Source organism: Globicephala melas, chromosome 19, assembly GCF_963455315.2.
Source record: "Globicephala melas chromosome 19, mGloMel1.2, whole genome shotgun sequence".
NCBI lineage: Eukaryota > Metazoa > Chordata > Mammalia > Artiodactyla > Delphinidae > Globicephala > Globicephala melas.
In genome coordinates this window covers 48,067,565-48,094,284 of record NC_083332.1, presented here as the reverse complement: position 1 = coordinate 48,094,284, position 26,720 = coordinate 48,067,565, and the positions used below count along the sequence as shown (strand labels likewise).

The following is a 26,720-nucleotide window of genomic DNA, read 5'->3' as shown; positions in this document are numbered from 1 at the left end:
CTTCATTGCTGTGCACGGGCTTTCTCTAGTTGCGGCGAGCGCGGGCTACTCTTTGTTGCAGTGTGCAGGCTTCTCACTGCTGTGGCTTCTCTTGTTGTCAAGCACGGGCTCTAGGCGCACGGGCTTCAGTAGTTGTGGCTCGCGGGCTCTAGAGTGCAGGCCCAGTAGTTGTGGCGCACTGGCCTAGCCACTCCGTGGCATGTGGGATCCTCTCGGACCAGGTCTCTAACCCGTGTCCCCTGCATTGGCAGGTGGATTCTCAACCACTGCACCACCAGGGAAGCCCAAGGTAGGAATTATTATTGTTTAACTTCAGTTAAGGAAACTTTTAAATTTCATTTAAAATTTTAATTCTTGGGTAGGTAGCCAGAAAATGGAATATTCTCAACCAATCAGAAGGTTTTTAGTCAGTGTAAGAATGCAAGCTGGAATAAGCACTGGCTTTTGTACTTAACAGTAATTCTTGATGAGTTTAGACTGAGGGATACAAAGATGGCTTTATTATGTCACTTTAAAGTTGATGTAGTTGACATTTTCAACATGACAATAGCTAGCAGGTAAAGTATTAGGAGAGAGCCTCCAGTGAAATTTCTTGGCTTCATCAAATAATAATGTGTAATACTGGGCGTCTTGTTTCATCTCCTTGAGCTGCAAATAAAATGGGATCGTAATAATGCTATTCTTAAAACCTTCATGTGTCCTAGAAATGCCTCTGAGGTGTTGTGATTCAGGGTTATAGTCAAATAAGGCAAAAATTATTAAATAAGGAATTAGTTTACTTTTGCTCTCACCTAAACTTGTTCTGGAGCTACAAGACTTTTTCTTTAATCATGGAATTTTTTCAGCTTCATTTTTTATTTCTACTTTTCCGGTCTACTCATGGATTTATGCAATTATTTTGCCATTTTAAGTATCTTAACTTTCCCTTGAAATATCCTCTGGTTTATATTTATTGGCTCCTACCAAGACCCTGTTAGGGCTTTACATTACAACAGTATTGGTAGGGTAATTTAAAGAGCTCCGCTTAAAAATTTATTATGATATAATTCACTTACCATGAAATTCACCCTTTTTTGTTTTTTTGGGTTTTTTTGCAGTACGTGGGCCTCTCACGTTTGTGGCCTCTCCCGTTGCGGAGTGCTCCGGACGCGCAGGCTCAGCGGCCATGGCTCATGGGCCTAGCCGCTCCGAGGCATGTGGGATCTTCCCGGACTGGGGCACGAATCCGTGTCCCCTGCATCGGCAGGCGGACTCTCAACCACTGCGCCACCAGGGAAGCCCATAAACTTTTGAGCTTATATTTAGAATCTAGAGTTATAAGTTTTCATTTCTTTGAATTCATTTAAGGAAAAATTACGTTTTCTAGGATGATTGCAATCATGATAAATGTCATGAAAAAAATCTGATTTGAGAACTCTCTTTTGATCTGATATGTGAACCCATATCAGATCAACTCACAGTTTATAACTGTGATTTAATGCATTTTTCTTTTTATTTGTTGATAAATTCAATATACACACATTGAAGGTAAAACAGGATGCAAATTATTATGGAAATATGGACATATGAAAATTATATCATGTCAAGTCTCAAGATCTGGGTTCAAGATCTGATCTTGGCATTTATTGCTGTTGATCTTGGATTGCTCACTTTACAGCTCTAAGCTTCACTTTCTTCCTGTAAAAACTAATAGACATTTCTGACCTACAGCTGCTTCACAGGAATGTTGTGAGCCTCAGACTGAGGTCATGTGCTTGTAGGTGCCCTGTAAATTGCAAAATGCCATGGAGATGTTTAATATTTGTATATAGCCCTAATTATTGATGTTAATAAGTTCTCTGAGGAATCATTTCATAGGTGCTCTAAAAAATGCTCTTGATTTTTTTCTAGGCCTTAGGAAGATATCCAGAGAAGTTTCTATTTCATTCTATAATTTCTAGACTAAAAGCTTTCTGAGACTTTCCCCTTTCTAAATGTTAGTACTTAAAAAAAAAAAGGCAAATACTCAATGCCCATCATCTTTCCCTTCTCTCTCACACAATGTGTAATACTTTCTTCTATTGCAGGAGTCCGGAAACTTTTTCTGTAAAGGGTCCAATAGCAAATATTTGGCCCTTTACAAATAGGCTTTGTGGGCAATATAAGGGTTCTGTCACATGTTCTTCCCTTTTTTGGTTTTGTTTCTTTACAACCTGTTAACAATGTAAAAAAAAACCTTATCTGGAAGGGCTGTACAAAAACAGGCCTGACTAATTTTGTCCTACAGGCTTGTAAGACTCTTATATTATTGGGTTTAAGTATTATATCAGGTTTTAGTTACAGCCACTAGTTATAATTGTGTACATAAAAAAGAGTTACTGGTTAGTTAACCAAAGAATGTTTTGTGTTAATTTTTATCCTAAGAGCAAAACAGGATTTTCAAGTGAAACAGTGTGAGCCAGTTTGTTTCTTTGGATTATGTTTAGCTTTGATTGAAACTGGTCTATTCAGCCAGGGATAGAGATACTGTTTTGAATAATTGGTTGGTTGTGGTACAGTTCACATTGATATGTTATCGGATCTAAATAACTAGATGGGACAGGACACAGGTGATGATTGCTGAATCCAAGAAACTACTGAGTTGGAAGCAATTTTTCTAAATGAATCATGTCATTTTTAGCAAGACATGGACTCAATGACACTTTTCACTCGTCTTTACTTTCATGGTTTGTTCGAGGGTGCAATAATGTCAAGGATTCCAAAAGTTATCTAAACACACTGTGTTACTGAGGGCATGGGGAAATAGAAACTCTCATACATTGGTGGTGGTGGTGTAAAACAATACTTCCTTGTTGTAGGGTGATTTGGCAATATCTATCAGCATTAAAGATATACCTACCCTGTCACCAGTTCTTCTGCTTCTAGGAATTTATACCCAATTCGTACAATCCATATAGGCAAATATCTAGTCATTGCAGCATTGTTTATATAGGCAAAATACTGGAAATAACCTAAATGCCATCAATAGAGCAGTACTTTAAAACTATGGTACACATATACAGTGGAATATTATGCAGCTCTTTAAAAGAATGAGAATTATTGATAACTACTGATATGAAAGTCTCCGAGATATGTATCTTAAAGCAAGTTATAGTACTAGACAAGTTACGGTATACAGTCAGCCTTCCATATCGGACAGTTCTACATCCATGCATTCAATCAACCTCGGATTGAAACCAGTGGGAAGGAAAATTCCAGAAAGTTCCAAAAAGCAAAAATTGAATTTTCTGCTCACTGGCAGCTATTTACATAGCATTTACGTTGTATTGGGATGATCTGAAGTATACTGGAGAATGTGCATAGGTTATACGCAAAAACGACAGCATTTTATGCAAGGGACTTGAGATTTTGGTATCCTTGGGGGATCCTGGAACCAATCCCTTGCTGATACTGAGAGACAACTGTAGTATGTATAGTATGCTACTATATGTGTAAAAAAAAGACATATTTATACATATAGTTATACATGCAGATAATATCACTGGAAGGATTTTGATAGCATTAAACATTGTCAGACACTGTTCTAAGAGTTTTTCATAATTAACACATTTAATTGTCCTAACAACTTTATTAGGGTAGGTGATATTATTCCCATTTTACAAATGAAGAAACTGAAGCACAGAGAGATTAAGTAACTTGCTCAAAGGCACGAGAATCTGGTAGCAATGGTTATTTTACTTCTAGAGCAAGGGACTGAAGGACTAAGGGTCTGAGGAAGGAGACTTAATTTTCATTGTACATCTTTTTCAGTTTTGTGTGTGTGCGTGTGTGTGTGTGTGTGTTTTGCCATATTTATGCCTTACTTTAAAAATTATTTTTGAAAGTTTATCTGCACCATTAGGAAAATGGGCAGAAGACTATCACGAGCGCTATTTACAAGAGAGTCAATCTTACTAATTTTCAAAGATATGCAAATCTTACTAATTTTGAAAGATATACAAATTAAAATAACTGCTTAGTTTCAAAAGGATTAGAAAGGTTGATAATGCCTGCAGTTGGGGAGTATGAGGAGCTGGACACTAGGAGGATAAAGTCATAGAACCTTCTGGGAGAGAAGTCTGGTGATTGGTTTTGCTAGTTTGCATGTGCTGCCATAACAAAGTCTCCAAATAAAGTCACATTCTGAGACACTGAGGGTTAGAACTTCAACGCATGTATCTGTGGGGTACAATTCAACCCATAAATAACATGGGTATCAAAATTTCATACATGCATACTCCCTAAACTTGCAATACCACTTGTGGGAATCTGTCCTTAAGAAATAATCTGAAAATATGCACAGATATTCTTAGAAGGATATTCACAATGGCATATTACAGAATATATTGGAATCTACCTAAATATCAATAAAAGATTGGCTAAATAATGATATAACTTCTTCCATTGTTAAAGATAATGTGGATCTATATGTACTGACATAAAAAGATACGCAGAATATATAAAGTATAAAAAGCAGGTTTACTGAACAGAATGTATATTATCCTATTTGTGTTAAATTTTAAATAAATAAAATTTTGGAATAAAATATTCTAAAAATTAATAATGGCATGGGGAGTGTTACACAGGCTTTTCTTTCATTATACTCTACATATATATATACTCAAATTAGTAAAAACAATAAACATTTTTCTCTCCTCAAAAAACAAAAAGAAGGTATTGAACTCAGTCCCTTTTATTTTGCTTTTAAACTCAATGCAGAACAGAATCAGAATATACTTAACTGCTGGGATCTTGGCTTAGTCTGGTAGTTTCTGGGGGAAAACTACCACTTCCCATTGAGATATATAATAGCCTAGTATGCACACACACACTTTTTGTTTTCCAAACTATATGAAAGTAAGTTGCAGACACCATGATCCTTCAGTTCTACACAGTTCAGCATGCATCTTCTAAGAATAAGGGCATTCTCCTACTCAACTATGTTATTACACCAATGAAAATTAACAATAATTCTATAGTATCTAATATCTAGTACATATTCAAATTTCCCAAGTTGTTCCCCCAAATATCTATTTTTTTCTAATCAGGATCCAATTGAATTTCATTTGGTTATTATATCTCTTAAGTCTCTTTTAATGTAGAACCAGTTTTCTTGTAGAAGATTCCACATATTGCATTTAATTATTAGTATATATACTGTTTATTTAATTCTCCCCCACAACATAGACTTAATTTGAAAATTTTTACTGTGAACATTTTTTTATTGTGGTAAAATACACATAATATAAAAGCTACCATTTTAATAATTTTTAGTTGTACAGTTCAGTGGCATTAAGTAGTCACATTGTTGTGTAACCATCATCACCACCCATCACCAGAGCATTTTCCATCTTCCCAAACCGAAATTCTGTACCCATTAAACAATAACTCCCCACTCTCCCTTCCCCCAGCCCCCCTGGCAACCACCATTCTACTTTCTCTCTCTGAATTCGACCTCTAAGTATCTCATAGAACTGGAATCCTGCAGTACATGTGTTTTGGTGACTGGTTTATTTCACTTACCATAATGTCTTCAATATTCATCCACATTGTAGCATGTGTCAGAATTTCCTTCATTTTATTACTACCTTTTTAAAATTAAAAAGAAAAATTTTCCTTTTTAACTAACTGGTTATGCTGAAATAAAGTCAGTAGAGGTAAAATATATATATATAGAGAGAGAGAAGATAGTAAAATAATAACTGTCATCCAATTAAATAATTATCAAAAATTTTGCCCCTACCTACACTATGCATTTAAAAAATTTTTTATTTATTTTTGGCTGCGTTGGGTCTTTTTGCTGTGTGTGGACTTTCTCTAGTTGTGGCGAGCGGGGGCTACTCTTCGTCCCTCCCAGTATGCATTTCTTAAACAATTTAAAAAGGACCTCTTCTCGGGCTTCCCTGGTGGCGCAGTGGTTAAGAATCCGCCTGCCTACGCAGGGGGACACGGGTTCCAGCCCTGGTCCGGAAAGAGCCCGCATGCCACGAAGCAACTAAGCCCGTGTGCTAGAGTTACTGAGCCTGCGCTCTAGAGCCTGTGAGCCACAACTACTGAAGCCCATGTGCTAAAAGCCCGTGTTCCGCAACAAGAGAAGCCACAGCAACGAGAAGCCCGGGCACCACAACGAAAATTAGCCCCCCCCCCCGCCCCATATACCACAACTAGAGAAAGCTCCTGTGCTGCAACGAAGACCCAACGCAGTCAAAAATAAATAAATAAACAAAATAAATAAATTTATATATATAAAAAGGACCTCTTCTTACAAAATCTCAATGATATTTTCATGCTTAAGAAAGTAACAATGCTTTGGTTAGTTGGTACCATATAATACCTGGCCCATCATCTAATTTTCCCAATTGTCTAAAATAATATCTTTATAAAAGACTATAGGCGGACTTCCCTTGCGGTCCAGTGGTTAAGACTCCGAGCTCCCAACGCAGGGGACACGGGTTTCTTCTCTGGTGGGGGAACTAAGATCCCGCTTGTCTCTAGGTGCGGCCAAAAAAAAAAAAAAAAAGACTATAAATTGGTTTGAATCAGTATCTAAACAAGGTCCACACAGGTAACATTTGCTTGTTGTGTTTCTAAGGCTCTTTAAATTCGAGCAATTTGCTCTCTCTTTTTTTAAGATGCTATTACTTTATTGCAAAATGGACTCAATTCATATATGCACACATTTACCAAAAAAAAAAAAATCCACCACATATTAAATGAAAAAAAGCACAGTGTATTTTGAGGTTCTGAAAGCTGGTTTTAATTTAGAAATACTGAAAGTGGTTATACAGACACGTTATTTCTAAATCCATATGACCCTCTTATGGATACACGTAGCTCCATCCTTGTCACATGACCGCATCACAATTTAGCAAACCACAATTTTGGTCTTGGTAGATGCAGCCTGTACGGCAGGGGGCAGGATTACCTCCTTCTGGAAGCCAAAGCTCAGGAATCCCCTTCCAACGTTAAGCAGAGAGAATGGTTTTCAAGTTGAACACAAGGATAACTAAATGAAAAAGTTTCCTCTCAATCCAGAGATAAAGTAAATTCCCAGAGAATGTGGTGCTGAGGAAACAACTTAAATAAGAAATACTGTAGATATTCTGATTGCAAGAGCAATCACATTTGGTTTAAAAGCGGAGGGGGGGGGGCAGGAGGGGCTTCCCTGGTGGCGTAGTGGTTGAGGGTCTGCCTGCCAATGCAGGGGACGCGGGTTCGTGCCCTGGTCCGGAAGGATCCCGTATGCCGCGGAGCGGCTGGGCCCGTGAGCCATGGCCGCTGGGCCTGCGAAGCCACAACAGTGAGAGGCCCGCGTAGCAGGGAAAAAAAACCCCAGCGGGGCAGGAGTATTAAGAGTGCTTAAGAGAGAGGGTGGGTGGCCTGAGGGAGGAGTGCTTAGAGTCGGATAAAGAGCTGTGTGCTGCCAGAGAAGGGCGGAATCCTGCCCAGCAGGTCATTTCATGAAAGAAACCGAAACGCAGGAGGAAAGCCTCCATGGCGAGTGGAGTCGAGCGAGGAACGAGAGCAAATCTCAGAGACTAACTCAGGGAGTTTGGGAGGCGGTGCTGGAGCCCGTTTTTCCATATACTGGAACAACGCTAAACATGGGCGCGGACTCGGAAAACAAGCCTCCTCCGCCAGCCTCCCTGCAGCCGGGGAAACACCAGCGAAATACAACGAACGCCCCAGCAGGTGAGTCTGGAGACGTCACGTGTATCCGCTGCCGTCCGTGCCTCCGCCGCTGGAAGTAGTCCCCGGCTGCGCCAGCTCCGAAGGGAGCTAGGCGGTGGAGCCCGGACGCCCTCGGGGCGTGAGTCCCGAGCGGAGGGTGCGCAGCCAATCCCTGGAAAGAGGGCGTGGCTAGCTCGGCCCCGAGGATCCCTCCGCCCGTGCTCACTGTGCTGAGGGCTTGTTAGTCGCCATTTTGGATGCTAAGCCTTCTTCCCCAAGTCTGTCTCTTCCGTTTTCAGGTCCGGATTCGGTCAGGTGAGTGTGGCTTCTTCAGCGTCAAGGATCTTTGTTTTCCTCCTCACACTGCGCTCCGGATTTAGAAGTCCCTAGCCCAGGATTCAGAGGACCTTGAGGTGGCAGGTGAGGAGAAAGAGAAGGATCCTGGATGTGAGGGTCGGGCTGGAGGTCGGGCCGGAAAGGCTGTGGCACGGAAGGCCGCCCAAGGCCGGGCCCGGGGGCGTGGCAGGGCCGCAGGCAACTTGGACACCGTTGGTCCCGAATACTTGACGCCGCCAAACTTTGTTGTCCTCCCTGCTCCGAGGCGTCACTTCCCCGGGGCGGAAACGCCGCGGCCTGGGCTTCGGCACCCGACAGGGACAGGGCCGGGCCGGCGCTCTCGGGGACTCCCTTACCCGGTCCCTTTTGGCCCAGGGAGACTTCGGTAAGGTTGTGTCCCCGGTGCCTGCGGGAGTCTGTTCGCTTCCGAGCCCGGCAGCCTCCCCCCGGGCGGGGCGGCCTCCAGGGAAGGTACCTGGGGGCCCCGGAAGAAACTGCGTTTTTCTTTAGCGGAAGCAAAAAGCGACCTTTGGCCCCCTTTCGCAGACCCCTGCCTGTCTGATGAGCAATCTAGTGAGGAGCCTGTAGCCCTGTCCTTGCCCCCCTTCCTCTTTCTGTTCTCATCGCTCCTCTTCCGCGGTGCTGGAGGTGAGAGGACTTGAAACTCGACCTGCATAGTTTTACCGGGATCGGGACCGAAGAGTGTCCGGTTTAATGATTAGGTAATAGGAGAGGCAGCGACTTCCACCCTCTGAAGTAGTAAGATTGAAATTAAGAGCTGGTCATAGTTTTTCTATTATGCTTGCGTATTCATTATTTTTTATTACGAACATTGCAAACAGACAAAGGTAAAGACTGTAATGAATTCCCTCCTAATCCATCTTCAACAACGATCAGTTCATGTCCAATCTTGTTTCGTTTATACCCCCGTTGTGTATTTATTTAATAAAGTAATAGTTGAGATATATATATATGTTTCCTCCCCCTCCCCCTCCCCCCCTTTGACTCCTTTACCTACGGAGAAATTTCCACGGGAAATTTTGTTTTTACAGCTTCTTCAGAACCTCATCTTCTGGGATAGGAGGACTTAGTAATATCCTTTTATTAGAGGATAAAAGATTGTTTTGAAACCTCAATGTTAGTATTACATTTTAAAGCCACCCAGTTTCTCAAGTTTTCTCATTTTTAAAGTAGTGTTATTCTGTCCAAATTGTTTTCTTTCTTCCTCTACTCGTGTGCCTCTGGCTTCTCAATGATAGGAGCTCCAGAATCCCCAACTCTAGTCTACTTAGTTTAAGCTCTCATTCCTTTAAAATCAGAATCAATTCCCAATGATGTGTAGTCTCTTTTGATTTAAAAATAAAACTAGAAAAGAGTGTAGTCTAATGAAGTAATTTAAAATACAGGAAAAGTAGTATGCACATGAATACTAACTTCAGCATTATTTTATATAGCAAATATAAAAAGGTTGAGGAATTAAGTAAAAATGATTACTCAGTGTGGTATTAGGCAGCCGTTTAAAATAAGGTTCTATAGGCTGTAGCAGATATGCTGTTAAGTGATATAAGGATTCACTAGTGATCAGAGTCCATCATTAACAACTTTGTAAAAATATGCCTTAAGAGAAACTCTTGGTAAAAGTATACCCAAAGAATTTTTTTTTTTTTTTTTTTTTTTTTTTTTTTTTGTGGTACGCGGGCCCCTCATTGCTGTGGCCTCTCCCGTTGCGGAGCACAGGCTCCGGACGCGCAGGCTCAGCGCCCATGGCTCACGGGCCCAGCCGCTCCGTGGCATGTGGGATCTTCCCGGACTGGGGCACGAACCCGTGTCCCCTGCATCGGCAGGCAGACTCTCAACCACGGCACCACCAGGGAAGCCGTACCCAAAGAATTTTTTGTAATTTTTTTAATGTTACTTTTATTGAGAAACAAGATAAAGATCCTTTTATAATGCCTACACATTTCAGTATTTATAGCTCCTTCCAGAAAATCTTGATGGTCTCTGAATTCTGAAGCCTGTACTTTTGTTGTGAGTTATACATGATGCTACTGGTTTTGTGGTCCTTTATTTTATTAAATTTTCAATCTTGATTAGTTTGGTCACTGGAGATTTGATTATAGTGTGAAAATACAGTAAATTGGGCATTCTGTAAATGAAATGGTTTTAAGAATTGGGCTGTATTATCTTGGAAATGCTTTCTAGCTTGCTTGTACTTTTATGTCACATCTTCATGTCTGCAATACCTAAATCATACCTAAATCTGTTTACATCACTTATTTTATAAGAAAGAAGTATTCAGGATAAATAAAATAATACATTTCAAATACAGAAGTTTTCCTGTGTACTACAAAATTATCATTCTATCCACTATTGACTGTTTCCTCCCTTCCCAGCTTGGTTCTTTTGGAGCTACAAGACTCTAAAGTTGGTTTCTTAGGACATGAGGGTCTGTTTTGCTATTTCTAGCTAAATTTTCAGGATTACTGCCTCTAGGCAGCTTCACTAATTTGGGTAGCTGTTCTGAGCTGCAGCAGTCTTTCCCTTCCCCCCCAGGTAAAATGAGGAATGAGCCAGTCCATGGTTTTACGTTTTCCCTTATTCAGGATGGAGAGATTATCCAGTTTTAAAAGGCTCCTGGAGCTGAGTGATAAAAGAGGGACTAGATCAGTTTGTTGCTCCAATGTTAAGGTCTGGGGTAAAGTGAGGGATCGGAAAGAGCCAAGAAGGGAACATGAGGTTGCTGCCCAGTGTGTGACATAATGGTGTTACACTAATAAAAATAGTAGTTAGAATACTGAGAAGTAGATTTGCAGTCACTAGTTCATAATCCTTTTATAAGGTTTATGTTATAGTTGTTTATGTATCTTATAGTTGTTTTTGTGTCACTTGTCCCCATTAGATTGTGAACTCCTTGAAACACCAGGGTCACATCTTACTTAAATGTCTCTTGTCTCTGTTGGCTTAGCACAGTACTTGATAGAATAGCACTCAACAGATGTTTGGTGAGTGGATGAATGACAGTAAAAATGTTGAGGCACAAAATGATCTCAGAATAACCTGTAAATCAGAAGAGAATTTTAAATTAGGTATTGGACAATATTAGTATGTGGTAATGTATATATGTTTGTTTTATGTGTGTAAATGTTTGTATATGTATAAAACAGTAACTGTTTACCAGAACAGTTTATTAACTTTTAGGTTATTCCTAAAATTAATATTCCTAATCATGTAAGATACAAAGTTTATGGTAGTTAGCTTTGGAAACACAGTTTCAAATCCTGAAATGTGGGAATTCCCTGGAGGTCCAATGGTTAGGACTTGGCACTTTCACTGCTGGGGCCCGGGTTCAGTCCCTGGTCGGGGAACTAAGATCCCTGCAAGCTGTGCTGCATGCCCCCCCCCAAAATCCTGAAATGGTAATTAAATTGATCTTTTGTATTAGATAAGTTTTGAGTCTGATGATTTTTAAAATATATTGGTAATTATTTAGGACCTGTGCCCCCTGCATTGGAAGCACAGAGTCTTAACCACTGGGCAACCAGGGAAGTCCAGGAATCTAATTTCTGAAAGTTGAAAATCCTCAGAACTCAAGTTGACAAAGTGTTTTGGCAAATTATTTTCCTTTCCTTAAATCTAAAACAAAACTAGATTCTGTAAGTTTGTGAAATTCAAAAATCAATGTTATTATTATTTCATTAATTTTTATTATTTATTTTTGGCTGCATTGGGTCTCCGCTGAGGCACACGGGCTTCTCACTGCGATGGCGTCCCCCACTGTGGAGCACAGGCTTCAGGTGCGCAGGCCTCAAGCCGTGGCTTGCGGGCCCAGTTGCTCCACGGCATGCAGGATCCTCCCGGACCAGGGGTCGAACCCGTGTCCCCCGCATTGGCAGGCGAGCTCCCAACCACTGCGCCACCAGAGAAGCCCCTAAAAATCAATGTTATTTTTAGTTAAATTTCCACTAATTAACATGATGAATGAGTGACAGCTTTGTACTAAGTACTGTAAGGCAGTGTGAGAATAACAGTGGAACCTCAGAAATAGTGTTTGCCTTCAAGAAGAGCTATACTGATTATGTACAGTTGAAATCCTCCAATGAGGTCAAAATAGTTAATCAAAAAAGTTAAAGCAGCGAAAAAAAGATACAAAGCATACCTTTAACATTTTATTTTAACCTAAGACACATACAAAATTCCATTTAATAATGGAGTGTAACCTTTAAAAATTGTGAATCACTGTATTGTATATCTGTAACATATAATATTGTACATCAACTATTCAGTTTTAAAATTTTATTTATCAGCTGATCTTTAGATTATTAGACGTTTTCTTTGAGTATCGGTCTTTTTTTTTTTTTTTTTTTTTTAATTTCTGGCTGCATTGGGTCTTTGTTGCTGCGTTCGGGCCTTCTCTAGTTGGCAGTGAGTGGGGGCCACTCCTCGTTGCGGTGTGCGGGCTTCTGATTGCGGTGGCTTCTCTTGTTGTGGAGCACCGGCTCTAGGCGTGCAGGCTTCAGTAGTTGTAGCATGCAAGCTCAGTAGTTGTGGTTCGCAGGCTCAGTAGTTGTGGTGCACAGGCCCAGTTGCTCCGCAGCATGTGGGATCTTCCTGGACCAGGGCTCGAACCCGTGTCTCCTGCATTGGCAGGCGGATTCTTAACCTCTGTGTCACCAGAGAAGCCCAGAGTATGGGTCTGTTGACTAGAGTTTGTTTTATTTTACTTTATTTTATTTGTTTATTTTTTGGCCGCGCCTCTTGGCTTGCGGGATCTCAGTTCCCCAACCCGGCATCGAACCTGGGCCACAGCAGTGAAAGTCTGGAATCCTAACCTCTGGGCCACCAGGGAACTTCCTAGAGTTTATTTTAACAAACGTTTATATGGTGCTTATTGTGTACGTATGTTCTAGGCACTGTTCTAAATGCCACAATTTTTTTTTTTTTTTTTTTGGCTGTACCGCAAGGCTTGCGGGATATTAGTTCCCCAACCAGGGATTGATCCCAGGCCCTCGCCAGTGAAAACACAGAGTCCTAACCACTGGACAACCAGAGAATTCCCTAAACTCCACAGATTTTCATTTAATCCTCATACCAGCCTTTTGAGTTGTGAGGGTTCATGTAAATATTTGTGCTAATTTTCCTTAAATGTTTAATAGAGAAGCTACCTGGGCCTGGATTTTCTTCTGGAATGGTTCCTAATTTTATATTCAATTTTTGTAATGTTTAGGGGCAATTACATTTTTGACTTCTTTGTGTCAGTTTTTGTTTTTTTTTTTTAAAATTGAAGTATAGTTGATTTACAGTGTTGTGTTAGCTTTGGGTGTACAGCAAAGTGATTAAGTTATACATGTATATCTCTTCTTTTTCACATTCTTTTCCGTTATAGGTTATTTTTACAAGATGTTGAATATAGTTTCACTTTGTGTCAATTTTGGTAAATTGCGTTTCTAACAGATTTGTTCATTTTGTCTCATGGTTGAATTTATAGGTGTAGATTAGTAATAACGTCCCCTTCTAATGTTTGTAGGATCTGTAATGATATCTGTCTCTTTCCAACCTGATACTGGTAATTTGTGTCTCCTCTCTCTCTTCCTCCCCCTCTCTCCCTTCTTCCTCTTTTCAAAAGAACCTGCATTTGGTTTCATTGATTTTCCTCATTTCTGTTTCATTGGTTTTTGCCTTGTTTTTATTGTTTCCTTCTGCTTGCTTTGAGTTAATTTTGCTCTTTTTATCGTTACTTGTGGTGGAAGCTTAGATTACTAATTTGAGACCTACCTTCTTTTTTAAAATATAAATTTATTTATTTATTTATTTTTGGCTGCGTTGGGTCTTCGTCGCTGCGCTCGGACTTGCTCTAGTTGCGGTGAGCAGGGGCTACTCTTCGTTGCCATGCGCGGGCTTCTCATTGTGGTGGCTTCTCTTGTTGTGGAGCACGGGCTCTAGGTGTGCAGGCTTCAGTAGTCGTGGCACGCGGGCTCTAGAGTGCAGGTTCAGTAGTTGCTCCGCGGCATGTGGGATCTTCCTGGACCAGGGCTCGAACCCATGTCCCTTGCATTGGCAGGCGAATTCTTAATCACTGCACCGCCAGGGAAGTCCCGAGGCTTTTCTTCTTTCCTAATGTAAGCATTTAGAGTTGTAAATTTTGCCCTAAGCACTGTTTTAGCTTCATCCACAAATTTTGGTGTTATATTTTAATTTTCATTTTCTTACAGTTTAAACCTTTAAAAATAATTTCCATTTGAAACTTCCTCTTTAACATGGATTATTTAGAAGTAATGGTGTTTAATTTCCAAGTGTTTGGAGATTTTCTGTTATCTTTCTTGTTACTGATTTCTGGTTAATTTCCATTGCAGTTGAAGAACATACTTTGGGTGACTTAAGTTCTGTTTAATTTGTTAAGGTTTGTTTTGTACTTCAGGATACGGTCTGTATTCATGAATGTTCCCTGTGCTTTGCTGTGTTGAGTGGAGTGTTCTATGTAAACATCAGTAAGATACAGTTGGTGTTCAGTTCTTGTATATCCTGATATTCTGTCTACTAGTTGATGAATTACAGAGGGAAGTCTCCAACTACAATTAAGGATTTGTTTCTTTGTCCTGTCCTGTCTTTTCTTCTTGTATTTTGAAGCTCTGTTGTTCCCTGAATTCACTATTAGTATTGCTACATTTTCTTGGTGAATTCACCCTTTAATGATTATATAATATTCCTTTGTATCCCTGATTTTCCTTGCTGAAGTCTACTTTAACACTTCAGCCCCTTCAGCTTTTTTTTTTAAGTTGAGATATAATTGATCTATAACATTTTATTAATTTCAGGTGTACAACATGATTTGATATTTGTATGTATTGGGAAATGATCACAACAGTAAGTCTAGTTAACATCTGTCACCATACAGAGTTACAATTCTTTCTCTTTTGATGAGAACTTTCAAGATTTATTCTCTTGGGAGTTCCCTTGCAGTGCAGTGATTAAGACTCCAAGCTTCCACTGCAGGAAGCGTGGGTTCAATCCCTGGTCAGGGAACTAAGATCCCACATCCCACATGCCATGCAGCACAGCCAGAAAATTAAAAAATAAAAAAGATTTATTCTTTTAGCAACTTTCGAATACACAGTACAGTATTAACCACAGTCACTACACCACATTGTACATTACATCCCAAGACTCATTTATTTTATAACTGGAAGTTTGTAACGAAATGGGTAGAGGGGGTCGAAAGGTACAACTTCTAGCTTTCTTTTGATTAGTGTTTGCGTGATCTAGTTTTTTTCATCCTTTACTTTTAACCTACCTACATTATTGTATTGACGTGAGTTTTTTCTTGGCAGTATATAGTTGGATCATTTTTTGAACCATTCTAGAAAGTCTAGTTAACATCTGTCACCATACATAGTTACAATTCTCTGTGTTTTGTGTTTAGATCATTTCTATTTAATTATGTAATTATTAGTATATTTGACTTTAGTTCTACCATTTTATTATTTGTTTTGTTTTTCATTTCTGTTTCTGCTTTCCTGCTTTCTCTTGGGTTATTTGAACACTTTAGTATCAAATTTAAAATCTGTCGAGTTTTTTAGTCTATTTTTTGATATAGTACGTTTTATTTGGTCACTCTAGGGATTACAGTGAATGTACTTAACTTTTCACAATTTACTTAGAATCAGTATTTTATCACTTATTGTGGAATATAGAAACATATAGGTCCCTTTGCCCTGCCCCCCTTAATACTATTATGTTGTGGTTATCTTATGTATTACATCTACATACATTGAAAAAAAAACCCATCAGACAATGTTATTAGTTTTGCTTTTAACTGTCAAATACAAATTTTTTTATTTTGGCCATGCCACTTGGCATGCAGGATCCCCAACCAGGGATCGAACCAACGCCCCCTGCAGTGGAAGCACGGAATCCCAACCACTGGACCGCCAGGGAAGTGTCCCTCAAATACGTTTTAAGAGACTCAGGAGAAGAACCATCTATTATATTTACCCAGATATTTGCCATTTCTGTAATATAAGATATAAATACTTGCCATTTCTTCCTTTTTTTAGTTTTCCAAGTTTTCTTATTAATTTTCCCTCATCTGAGAATGACTTATTTCACCTTTATTTCTGAAGGATATCATCTCTGGATATAGAATTCTGGGTTGACAGTTCTTTTCTTTTGGCACTTCTTTTTGGCCTCCATTGTTTCTGATGTGAAATCTGTTATTTGAATAGGTCATCTATTGGTAACATGTTTTTCTCTGACTGCTTTAAGTATTTAAAAAATTTGTCTTTAGTTTTCAATTTGATTAAGATGAGTCCAGGCATAAATTTCTTTGGAGCTCTCTGAGCTCTTTCAGTCTGTAGCTTTATGTTTTTTGCTAAATTTGGGGAGTTTTCAAAAGTTTTTTGGTACCAAACTGGTTCTCCCATCCTTCTGGGATTCTGACAGTGCAAACATTAGGTCCTTTGCTGTTTGTTCTACAGATATCTGAGGCTTTGATCACTTTTTTCAATGTTTTTTATCTCTGTTTTTCAGATTGGATACGTAGTATTGACCTATCTTGAAGTGCATTGGCTTTTTCTGCTGTCATTTGCTTTCTGCTATCCAGCTCACACAGTGAGTTTCTTACTTTTGATGTATTTTTCAGTTCTAAAGTTTGTTTCTTCTGGAATTCCCTGGTGGTCCAGTGGTTAGGACTTGGTGCTTTCACTGCTGGGGCTGGGTTCCACGCAGCCAAAAAAAAAAAAGTTTGTTTCCTCTTTATGTCTTTTGTTTCTTTACTGAGACTTTCTGTTACTCATTTCAAGAGTATTTGGCCTTACCTGTTGCAACGTGTTTTTTTTGTTTTTGTTTTTTAAATAAATTTATTTATTTATTTATTTTGGCTGCGTTGGGTCTTTGTTGCTGCGCCCGGGCTTTCTCTGGTTGTGGCGAGAGGGGGCTACTCTTTGTTGCGGTGCGCGGGCTTCTTGTTGTGGTGGCTTCTTTTGTTGCAGAGCATGGGCTCTAGGCGCACGGGCTTCAGTAGTTGCGGCACGTGGGCTCAGTAGTTGTGGCTCGTGGGCTCTAGAGCGCAGGCTCAGTAGTTGTGGCGCATGGGCTTCATTGCTCCACGGCATGTGGGATCTTCCTGGACCAGGGCTCGAACCCGTGCCGGCTGCATTGGCAGGCGGATTCTTAACCACTGCACCACCAGCGAAGTCCTCTGTTGCAACGTTTTTTTAAATTTTTTTTTTATTGAAATATAGTTGAATTGTTGCAACCTTTTTATAGTAGCTGCTGCTACAGATTTCTTTCAGGGTATATGTCCAGGAATGGGATTGCTGGATCCTAAGGTATATGCATACATTTACCATTAAGATATATATATTATTAAATACTGATAGACTAATACTGCTAGAATACTGATAGATGAATAGAGTATTATTTAACCTTCAATGGAAGGAAACTCATGTGCTACAACATAGACTATTGGAGTATACTAATATTAGTACTCCATTGTGTGTGTATATATACACACATGTATATACATTTTGTTTATCCATTCATCTGTCAATGGACAGATTGTTTCCACCACTTGGCTATAGTGAATAATGCTGCTATGAACATGAGTGTGCAGATTACATTACTGTTTTGTTTTTTTTTTGCGGTACGCGGGCCTCTCACTGCTGTGGCCTCTTCTGTTGCGGAGCACAGGCTCTGGACACGCAAGCTCAGCGGCCATGGCTCACGGGCCTAGCCGCTCCGCAGCATGTGGGATCTTCCCAGACCGGGGCACGAACCCGTGTCCCCTGCATCGGCAGGCGGACTCTCAACCACTGTGCCACCAGGGAAGCCCTACGTTACTTTTAAGAAATAAGATTTGCAAGAGATGTCTTGAGGATTAATCTCAATTGTCTATGCCTTTTTGCCTATTTCATATAATTCAGTACAATGGGATATTTAGTGTCCTGCAGAATCATAGGGTTGAAACGGACTTTAGAGATTATGTTGTAAGAACAAATTATATTCACTATACCGTACTTATTATTGTAGAAAGACCATTTAGCTTCAATTTTCTAGCTTGGTTAACTGAAGTCTTAGTACAGTGTAAATTTGAGGTTGCTTTGGTAGATGTAGGTTCTGGCTTCTTTGGTCTTGTGGAGAAATAATAGTCTTTGGGCTGGATGCCTTCTGTTTCCTCCTCCAGAGCCACATACCATCCTTTTCCCTCTGATCAACATCCCTGGAGGCTCATTCACGTGTACCGTGTCTGTGGGCCCCTTTGCTTTCTGGCTTCCAGTTGAAGGGTAGATGGATTGGCAGGAGGAATGAGGGCTAGGTATTTATTCCCCTGCTGCTTCCCTTCCAGGTTGCTGCAAGTGGTCTGCATACCTCTACCAGTGATTCCTGTCTGGTGGCCCTTTCCATATAGCTACCCTCTCCAGATTCTACTTCCTCATCTTGCCCCTTCAGGCCTAGATGTGTTAATGGTTCTGGGGCAATTCACTGTCCTTTGTTGGTTTCTCTAAGTCTTACCCACACCTTTGTAAGTAGTCTCTCTTTTTTTTTTATTCTTCTAAATGTCTTTATTGTACATCACAAATATTTCACATTATTTAATTGAGAGGCTTACAGAAATAGAGTATATTTCTATCATTGATCAGTAAAGTTCCTTCAAACCCGCATTGTCTTTATTTGTGCACAATATACTCGATATATTTTGTGGGTTTTTTTGACTCATTTAGAAGGGTTAAAAGCAGCAAGAACTTATGTTTCTTTCCATTACATGCAAAAATCAATTTTGACAGTGATAAACTGACTACCTTATGGATTCTAAATACCACTTTTAGATTCTGATCTCCCATATAGCTATCTATTCCCCTAACCAAATGAATAATCTGCATTTTATTTCATTTTTTTCCCTAACATTACTTATATTATTTTAAAGATGGAATTTTGATAGGATTAGGGGCTAATAATGAGTATGTGGTACCTCACTTTGTTTTTTTTTTTTTTAATAACAAAGTGAATCAGTTATACATACACATATGTTCCCATATCTCTTCCCTCTTGCGTTTCCCTCCCTCCCACCCCCCCTATCCCACCCCTCCAGGCGGTCACAAAGCACCGAGCTGATCTCCCTGTGCTATGCGGCTGCTTCCCACTAGCTATCTACCTTACGTTTGGTAGTGTATATATGTCCATGCCTCTCTTTCGCTTTATCACAGCTTACCCTTCCCGCTCCCTGTATCCTCAAGTTTATTCTCCAGTAGTCTGTGTCTTTATTCGTGTCTTACCCCTAGGTACTTCATGACTTTTTTTTTTCTTAAATTCCATATATATGTGTTAGCATACGGTATTTGTCTTTCTCTTTCTGACTTACTTCACTCTGTATGACAGACTCTAGGTCTATCCACCTCATTACAAATAGCTCAATTTCGTTTCTTTTTATGGCTGAGTAATATTCCATTGTATATATATATGTGCCACATCTTCTTTATCCATTCATCCGATGATGGACACTTAGGTTGTTTCCATCTCCGGGCTATTGTAAATAGAGCTGCAATGAACATTTTGGTACATGACTTTTTGAATTATGGTTTTCTCAGGGTATATGCCCAGTAGTGGGATTGCTGGGTCATATGGTAGTTCTATTCGTAGTTTTTTAAGGAACCTCCATACTGTTCTCCATAGTGGCTGAACCAATTCACATTCCCACCAGCAGTGCAAGAGTGCTCCCTTTTCTCCACACCCTCTCCAGCATTTATTGTTTCTAGATTTTTTGATGATGGCCATTCTGACTGGTGTGAGATGATATCTCATTATAGTTTTGATTTGCATTTCTCTAATGATTAATGATGTTGAGCATTCTTTCATGTGTTTGTTGGCAGTCTGTATATCTTCTTTGGAGAAATGTGTATTTAGGTCTTCTGCCCATTTTTGGATTGGGTTGTTTGTTTTTTTGTTATTGAGCTGCATGAGTAGTCTCTCTTTTTAAAAATATTTATTTATTTATTTGGCTGCTCTGGGTCTTAGTTGTGGCATGTGGGATCTTCGCTGCGGTGCGTGGGATCTTTACTTGGGGCATGTGGACTCTTAGTTGCAGTATGCATGCGTGATCTAGTTCCCCAACCAGGGATTGAACCTGGGCCCCCTGCATTGGGAGCTCGGAGTCTCCCTGGACTACCAGGGAGGTCCTGTAAGTAGTCTCTTTATTAAAGTCTCACATTACCCAGGTGTGGATACTATTTGTTTCCAGCTAGGACCCTGATTGTTAGACTCCTTTAAAGGGGCACTGTGATTTTACTTATTTTTGTAAATTTGAACAAATACTATTACTGAATCGTAAGATTAGTAATTTAGGTTTATTTTTATCTGCTTTCTACAGTAGGTTTACAGTAGGGTTTTTGGGGGAGAGAAACTTCCCCACACATTCCAAGCCAAAAGATTAACAGTGAAATATAGACCTCACTTCAGTATTTTCAACTTCCTTCACAGAGTTCGATTTATATTTGCAGCATAAAATATTTTTAAGCTCCTCTTTCAGAGAATTTTAGCACTTTCTTCTTCAGAGTCCCTATTCTTATGATTGTTTGGGTTCCTTTCTTTTCCAAGCTGTTTCATTATGGTCCCAAACTAGCATTTGTGGATGCTGACCCATTTTAGGCAAATATGTGAAATAGAGATGTCTTTACACCCTCCAGAGTTTCTTCATGTTGCTAAAGCTACCCCCTCATTACCTGTCTCTTCCATTAACACTTTTGTGTCTTTCAGTGTCTAGCCACTTTAGATACCTATTCTGATAAGTTGATCTTAATGTTTACTGATGAGTTAACATTTTGCTTTTCTAAGGAGGCAAATGAATTTATTTGTATTATTCTTTGTCTTTTGATAGAAATTCCGAATTATATACTTTCTGAGGTAGATTTCGTTTTTAGTGTTAGCTTTAATGTTAGTTCAAATTCCTTGGATTTGAAAAGAGTTTTACATATAGGAAAAACTAAATCTGTTTTTGTTTGTTTTTTTAGTCTAACCTTTGTCTTTACATATGTGCTTTTTTTAAAACTCAGAATTTGGAGTCATCCTGCATATATAGTCATGCTTTTTAAACTAATATCATTAATAAATAAGTTAATAAATGCTTTTTATTTATTTATTTGGCTGCATTGTGTCTTCGTTGCTGTGTGTGGGCTTTCTCTGTATGCGGTGAGCGGGGGTTCCTCTTCATTGTGGTGCACAGGCTTCTTACTGCGGTGGCTTCTCTTGTTGCAGAGCATGGGCTCTAGGCTTGCGGGCTTCAGTAGTTGCAGCACGTGGGCTCAGTAGTTGCGGCACACAGGCCCTAGAACGCGTGGGCTTCAGTAGTTGCGGTGCATGGGCTCAGTAGTTGCCGCGCCTGGGCTCTAGAGCACAGGCTCAGCAGTTGTGCTGCACAGCCTTAGTTGCTCCGTGGCATGTGGGATCTTCCTGGACCAGGGATTGAATCCATGTCCCCTGAATTGGCAGGCGGATTCTTAACCACTGTGCCAGCAGGGAAGTCCCAGTAAATGCTTTTTAAAAAATATTTTAGTGGCTACTTAAAATTCCATCGTAAATATATATAATTTGTTTAACTAGTAAGAACAGTATTTCATTATTCATATGGTTCATTATTTCAATTTTTTGGTCTTAAAATGTGCTGATAAATATATATATTTATTTTTTATTTATTTATTTATTTTGCGTTACGCGGGCCTTTCACTGTTGTGGCCTCTCCCTGTTGTGGCCTCTCCCGTTGCGGAGCACAGGCTCAGACGCACAGGCTCAGCGGCCATGGCTCACGGGCGCAGCTGCTCCGCGGCATGTGGGATCTTCCCGGACCGGGGCAGGAACCCATGTCCCCTGCATCGGCAGGCGGACTCTCAACCACTGCGACACCAGGGAAGCCCCATGATAAATATTTTTGTATAAAATTCTGTGCATGAAGCTCTGATTATTTCCTTAGGTTAAGTTTCTAGGAGTAGATTTACTAGGTCAAAATGTATATGTTTTTAAGGCTTCTGAAAATAAAGTACAGATATGACTAATATTTTGTTTGCAAGTATTGACGGCATCTGATGATTATAGACTACTTAAGAACTACCGAGGAATCTTGACGTTTTTCTGTCATAACTGTATCAGACCCCCAGTATTGTTATCTTTTATCTATGAGATGGTATCCACTGAAGAATTCAAATCCCATAATAATAAACTCCAGAGAACCATTATTTCTTTGTGGCCCTTACTGCAGTTGTTATTTTAGTTACTGATGTGATAAGTTTCTCTAACTAGACTATAAACTTCCATAAGGGCAGTAACTGTGTCTGTTTTTCCTTACCAATATTATCTCCAGGGCCTGTCACAGTATAGTAGGCATTCAATAAATATTTGTTGAAGGGGGTTAAAAATATATATTGTATCACAATTGTTAGTACCAAAAATGATGTAGCACTGTATGATTAGGATTGTTTAATTGGATTTTGAATTCAGATGCACTTAGGTTTTATCCTTAGCTCTACCACTTAGTTGCTGGCTGATCTTGGGCAAGTGCCTGGTAGAGTAAATGTTAGTGCTAGTTACTGTTTCCCAGGCTGTTTTTCTAATTTCCATCTATCTCTGGTTATGAATGCCTTCAGAACAGGAATACTGTATGGATCTAGTCAGCACCAGAACCTACTATAGCACCTGACATCATCTAAATAATTTTTGAATTGAAGTTTGTTTCTTTTTTTTTTTTGCGGTACACGGACCTCTCACTGTTGTGGCCTCTTCCGTTGTGGAACACAGGCTCCAGACGCGCAGGCTCAGCGGCCATGGCTCACGGGCCCAGCCGCTCCGCGGCATGTGGGATCTTCCCGGACCGGGGCACGAACCCGTGTCCCCTGCATCGGCAGGCAGACTCTCAACCACTGCGCCACCAGGGAAGCCCTGAATTGAAGTTTTGAATTTAGGATTATGAGACATGTGGCATAAGCTGTAATTAGTACCATGCTTCAGCTGTACTGAACTTGTGTTTCTCACAAAACTTCTTGTTCTTTCTAGTACCTGGATTTTACATACATCACTCCCTCTGCCCAGGATAGTCACACCCTCTTTTTACCTTACGAATATCTTGCTTGTCCTTCAGGACTTGGCTTAGGCTTTTCCTTCTCCTAGAAAGAATTCTGTAACATCCCTGAGCAGGTTGCATGTCTTTTCTCTAGAATAGGTTTTTTAATCTTGACACTATTGACATTTTGGGCTGGATTTTTTTTTGTTTGGGGCGGGGGTGTTGTCCTGTTCATTGTAGGATGTAGGCAGCATCCTTGTATGCCTACTATATATGCTAGTACCATCTCCTGAAATCACGACAAACCAAAATGTCTCCAGTCATTCCCAAATGTCCCCTCTAGGCAAAATCACTTCCAGTTGAGTACTACTCTAGAATTCTAGTTCTTAGCAAATAGTAATGTAGTTGCCAGATATTCTTAGCTGTTATTTTTCCAATAGAATTTAAGTTCTTTTGATCACAAGGACTGTGCCTTCTAAATTTTTTTATCTCCAGCATCTAGCCATTGTCTGTCATAGAGATAATCAGCAAATATTTGTTAAGTGGATTGAACATAATTTAGTATTATCATGGATCCCAGATATTTACCATTGTAAACTGGGACTTGGGTTAATTATTAAATGAAGTATAAAGGATTCTGCAGGCAGTTTCACAAAAGGAAAATACATCTGATGTTTTCTGTTAGTGGTTTATGCACAGGCAGACATACTATTCCTAGTGTTTGTCCTTACACTGGGTATGTTTTTTGGTTTGTCTGTCCTTCGGTTACTTTGTTAGGCCTAGCTTTTGTTTGGATATTACATGTTTTGAAGTTCAGGTCCATAATTAATAGAGAGAAATAGTGCTGTCTTGATACAGAGTGCACAGTGGTCAATGCACAGTGTTATACCCTTAAGTCTTATGGGTGGAGGGAGTGGTTTTGTTGACTTTAACTCTGCTGTTCAGTAAAAGTCTTAGTAAATAATAGCCTTCTGTTGTCGAATTTTATTTTATTTTGCTTTTTGTTCTTAAATTTTTTTTACTGAAGTATGGTTGTTTACAGTGTTGTGTTCATTCCTCCTGTAGAGCAATGTGATTCGGTTGTATATATGTATACATTCTTTTTTTTTAATATTTTTTCCATTACGGCTTATCATAGTATATTGAATTTAGTTCTTTGGGCTATACAGTAGGACCTTGTTGTTTATCCCTGTTGTCGAATTTTATAGAGCAGTTTTTTTTTTTAACTTTTTTACCTCTTTGTGTATTTCTTTGTAGGTGGGTAGATGTTAATGATATTTCTGTGATCTTGGGCAGTAGCTTGTTCCAAAGGCTAAGACTTAGGAGGAGGATTTGAGGAATTAAGGTGATAATATTTTTGAATTTAGTTCTAAATTTGATAATCTTTTCTTATTACTACCTCTTATCTTTTTGGGGGGAGAAGTAGGAGGACTTCCAGCTTCTTTGTTTTTATCACCCCACTCCTACACCAGTACAGAGATAGATAATCATTTTATCCATCACCAGGTTCTTTCATCTCTGTGCCCAAAACAGATCTCAAATCCAATCACTTCTACCATCACCACTGCTAACTATCCCAGTCTAAGCTATTTTCATTTTTTGTTTGGACTGTTGTAATAGCCTTGTTCTTGGTTCTCTTGCTTCCATTATTATCCTCCCCCAATCAGTTGTCCACCCAGCAGCCAAATGACCTTTAAAAACTGTGAGTCATATAATGTTATTTACCTGTATTAGAAAACTACTCTGGTTTATAATGTCAAATAATCCACCCTCTAACTTGGTCTTAGTTCCTGAACTAATTTTAACTTGAAAGTAGTCACTGTGCTTCTTATCTTTTTCCAGGAGGAATAGCACAGCATGCTGGGCTCTGGATTTAAAGCTGAGCGTTTACGAGTCAATTTGAGATTAGTCATAAACCGTCTTAAACTATTGGAGAAAAAAAAAAGTGAGTTATGCATGATTGCAGTATATTTTCTTTCCCAAAATACACCACTGAGTCCTAGCACCTCAATATTGGCTCTTTCAGGCTAGCACTGTGAAGTTTAAGGATCCCATATCCTTTAGGTTTTGGATACATTTCTGCTGTCCTTTGTGACTAGTTAGACTGAATCACTTTGTTGCAGGGAAAGGAACATACTCTTGCTGTGGAATAGGTAACGTGACTCCATAGGTGGAAATTTCTGGCTACACAAACAATATTCTCATCTAGACGAGGTAGCAAATTCTAGACTAGATGAGATGAGACTAAATTTGCTAAGGGAGGGTGAGCTAGGATATAGTAGAAACACCCACTTTTCTGTTTTGGGGTGGATGTCTGCCTGCAGGCCAGGGCCCAGTATACTACTACTTTGTGACTGGAGTGGGATTTGTGCTTTAGCGGAACTGGCCCAGAAAGCAAGGAAGGAGATTGCTGACTATCTGGCTGCTGGGAAAGATGAACGAGCTCGAATCCGAGTGGAGCACATTATTCGGGAAGACTACCTTGTGGAGGCCATGGAGATCCTGGAGCTGTACTGTGACCTGCTGCTGGCTCGGTTTGGCCTCATCCAGTCTATGAAGTAAGCTGGTTTGTCTTTTTTTTTTTTTTTAAACTTCATTGAGGTATAGTTATTTAGGAAAAAACTTCACATATTTAATGTGTACAATTTGACGAGTTTGGACATAGGCATACACCTGTACACCATCATCACAATCAAGTTAGAAAACAGTTATCACCTCCAGAAATTTCCTTGTATCCCCCTTTTTTTGATAAGAACATTTAACATGAGATCTGCCTTAAACATTTTAAAGCACTCAATACAGTATTGTTTAACTGTAGGCACAGTGTTGTTCAGCACACCTCTAGAACTTTTTCATCTTGTATAACTGTAATGAAGTAAGGTATTTTAATTTGAAGACCTAAGTCAAATCACCTCTGGAATTTGAGAAAGGAGTAGTAATACTTGTCTCTTCCTACACGTAGGGCGATAGCACTAAGGGACTACCACTTCACATACCCAACAACATTCTTCCTGCTATTCACTTGAAGGCTTGATCTCAATGTAAACAACTGGTGAAAAGAAAATTTGGAATCTGAAATCAAGAGGCCTAAGTTTGAATCTTGGCTCAACTATTTTCTGACTTTGTGACCTTGGGCTTGTTACTTGTTTGTGTTTCCCCCTCCAAAATAGGATGACAGTGATGGCTTGAAGCCTAGAGTTATTGTGAGAATCCAGTGAGATTTGTGAAATTGCCTTAGAGGCTATCAAGTATGGGATACAGATGATGGGGTTTTGTTTGTTTGAAAGAATGTTAAATTTTATTTATTTTTTTTTACCTTAATTAGGGAGTTAGATTCTGGTCTGGCTGAATCTGTGTCTACACTGATTTGGGCTGCTCCTCGACTCCAGTCAGAAGTGGCTGAGTTGAAAATTGTGAGTACAACCAGTTTCAGTGATGCATGAAGTTTATCCTATTAGAAAAGTTGGTAAATAAGTCACTTCTGCTTTTTTGACCACATGTTTTTGTACCCTTCTCATGCTGCCTTTGAAAAAGTCTTTGTAAACTTGTTTCTTCCTCCTTTTCAGGCCTTATATCATGGAACAGAACAGTGTTTTCCAAACTTGAGTAATTTTTCTAAGGGGCAAAGTTACAAATATCCCCCAGTTTTTTCTTAAAT

At 39.6% G+C, this 26,720-nt stretch overlaps 1 protein-coding gene across 7 annotated transcripts in view; it reads left to right on the top strand.

The window, feature by feature from the left end:
• Positions 1-7,893: 7,893 nt before the first annotated feature.
• The window catches only part of IST1 (IST1 factor associated with ESCRT-III), a 30,486-nt gene continuing 11,659 nt past the window's right edge, over positions 7,894-26,720 (top strand). Inside the window, exons 1-6 of one of the 7 annotated variants that reach the window (XM_060288432.1) lie at positions 7,894-8,004; positions 16,549-16,629; positions 18,365-18,541; positions 24,905-25,007; positions 25,440-25,620; positions 26,388-26,475. In XM_060288432.1, coding sequence (XP_060144415.1) covers positions 24,920-25,007; positions 25,440-25,620; positions 26,388-26,475 — 357 coding nt within the window. In that variant the 5' untranslated portion in view covers positions 7,894-8,004; positions 16,549-16,629; positions 18,365-18,541; positions 24,905-24,919. Of the gene's footprint in view, positions 8,110-16,548; positions 16,630-18,364; positions 18,542-24,904; positions 25,008-25,439; positions 25,621-26,387; positions 26,476-26,720 lie in introns of all 7 variants that reach the window. The other 6 variants (XM_060288431.2, XM_030863471.2, XM_030863470.3 and 3 more) reach the window with 6 other exon arrangements.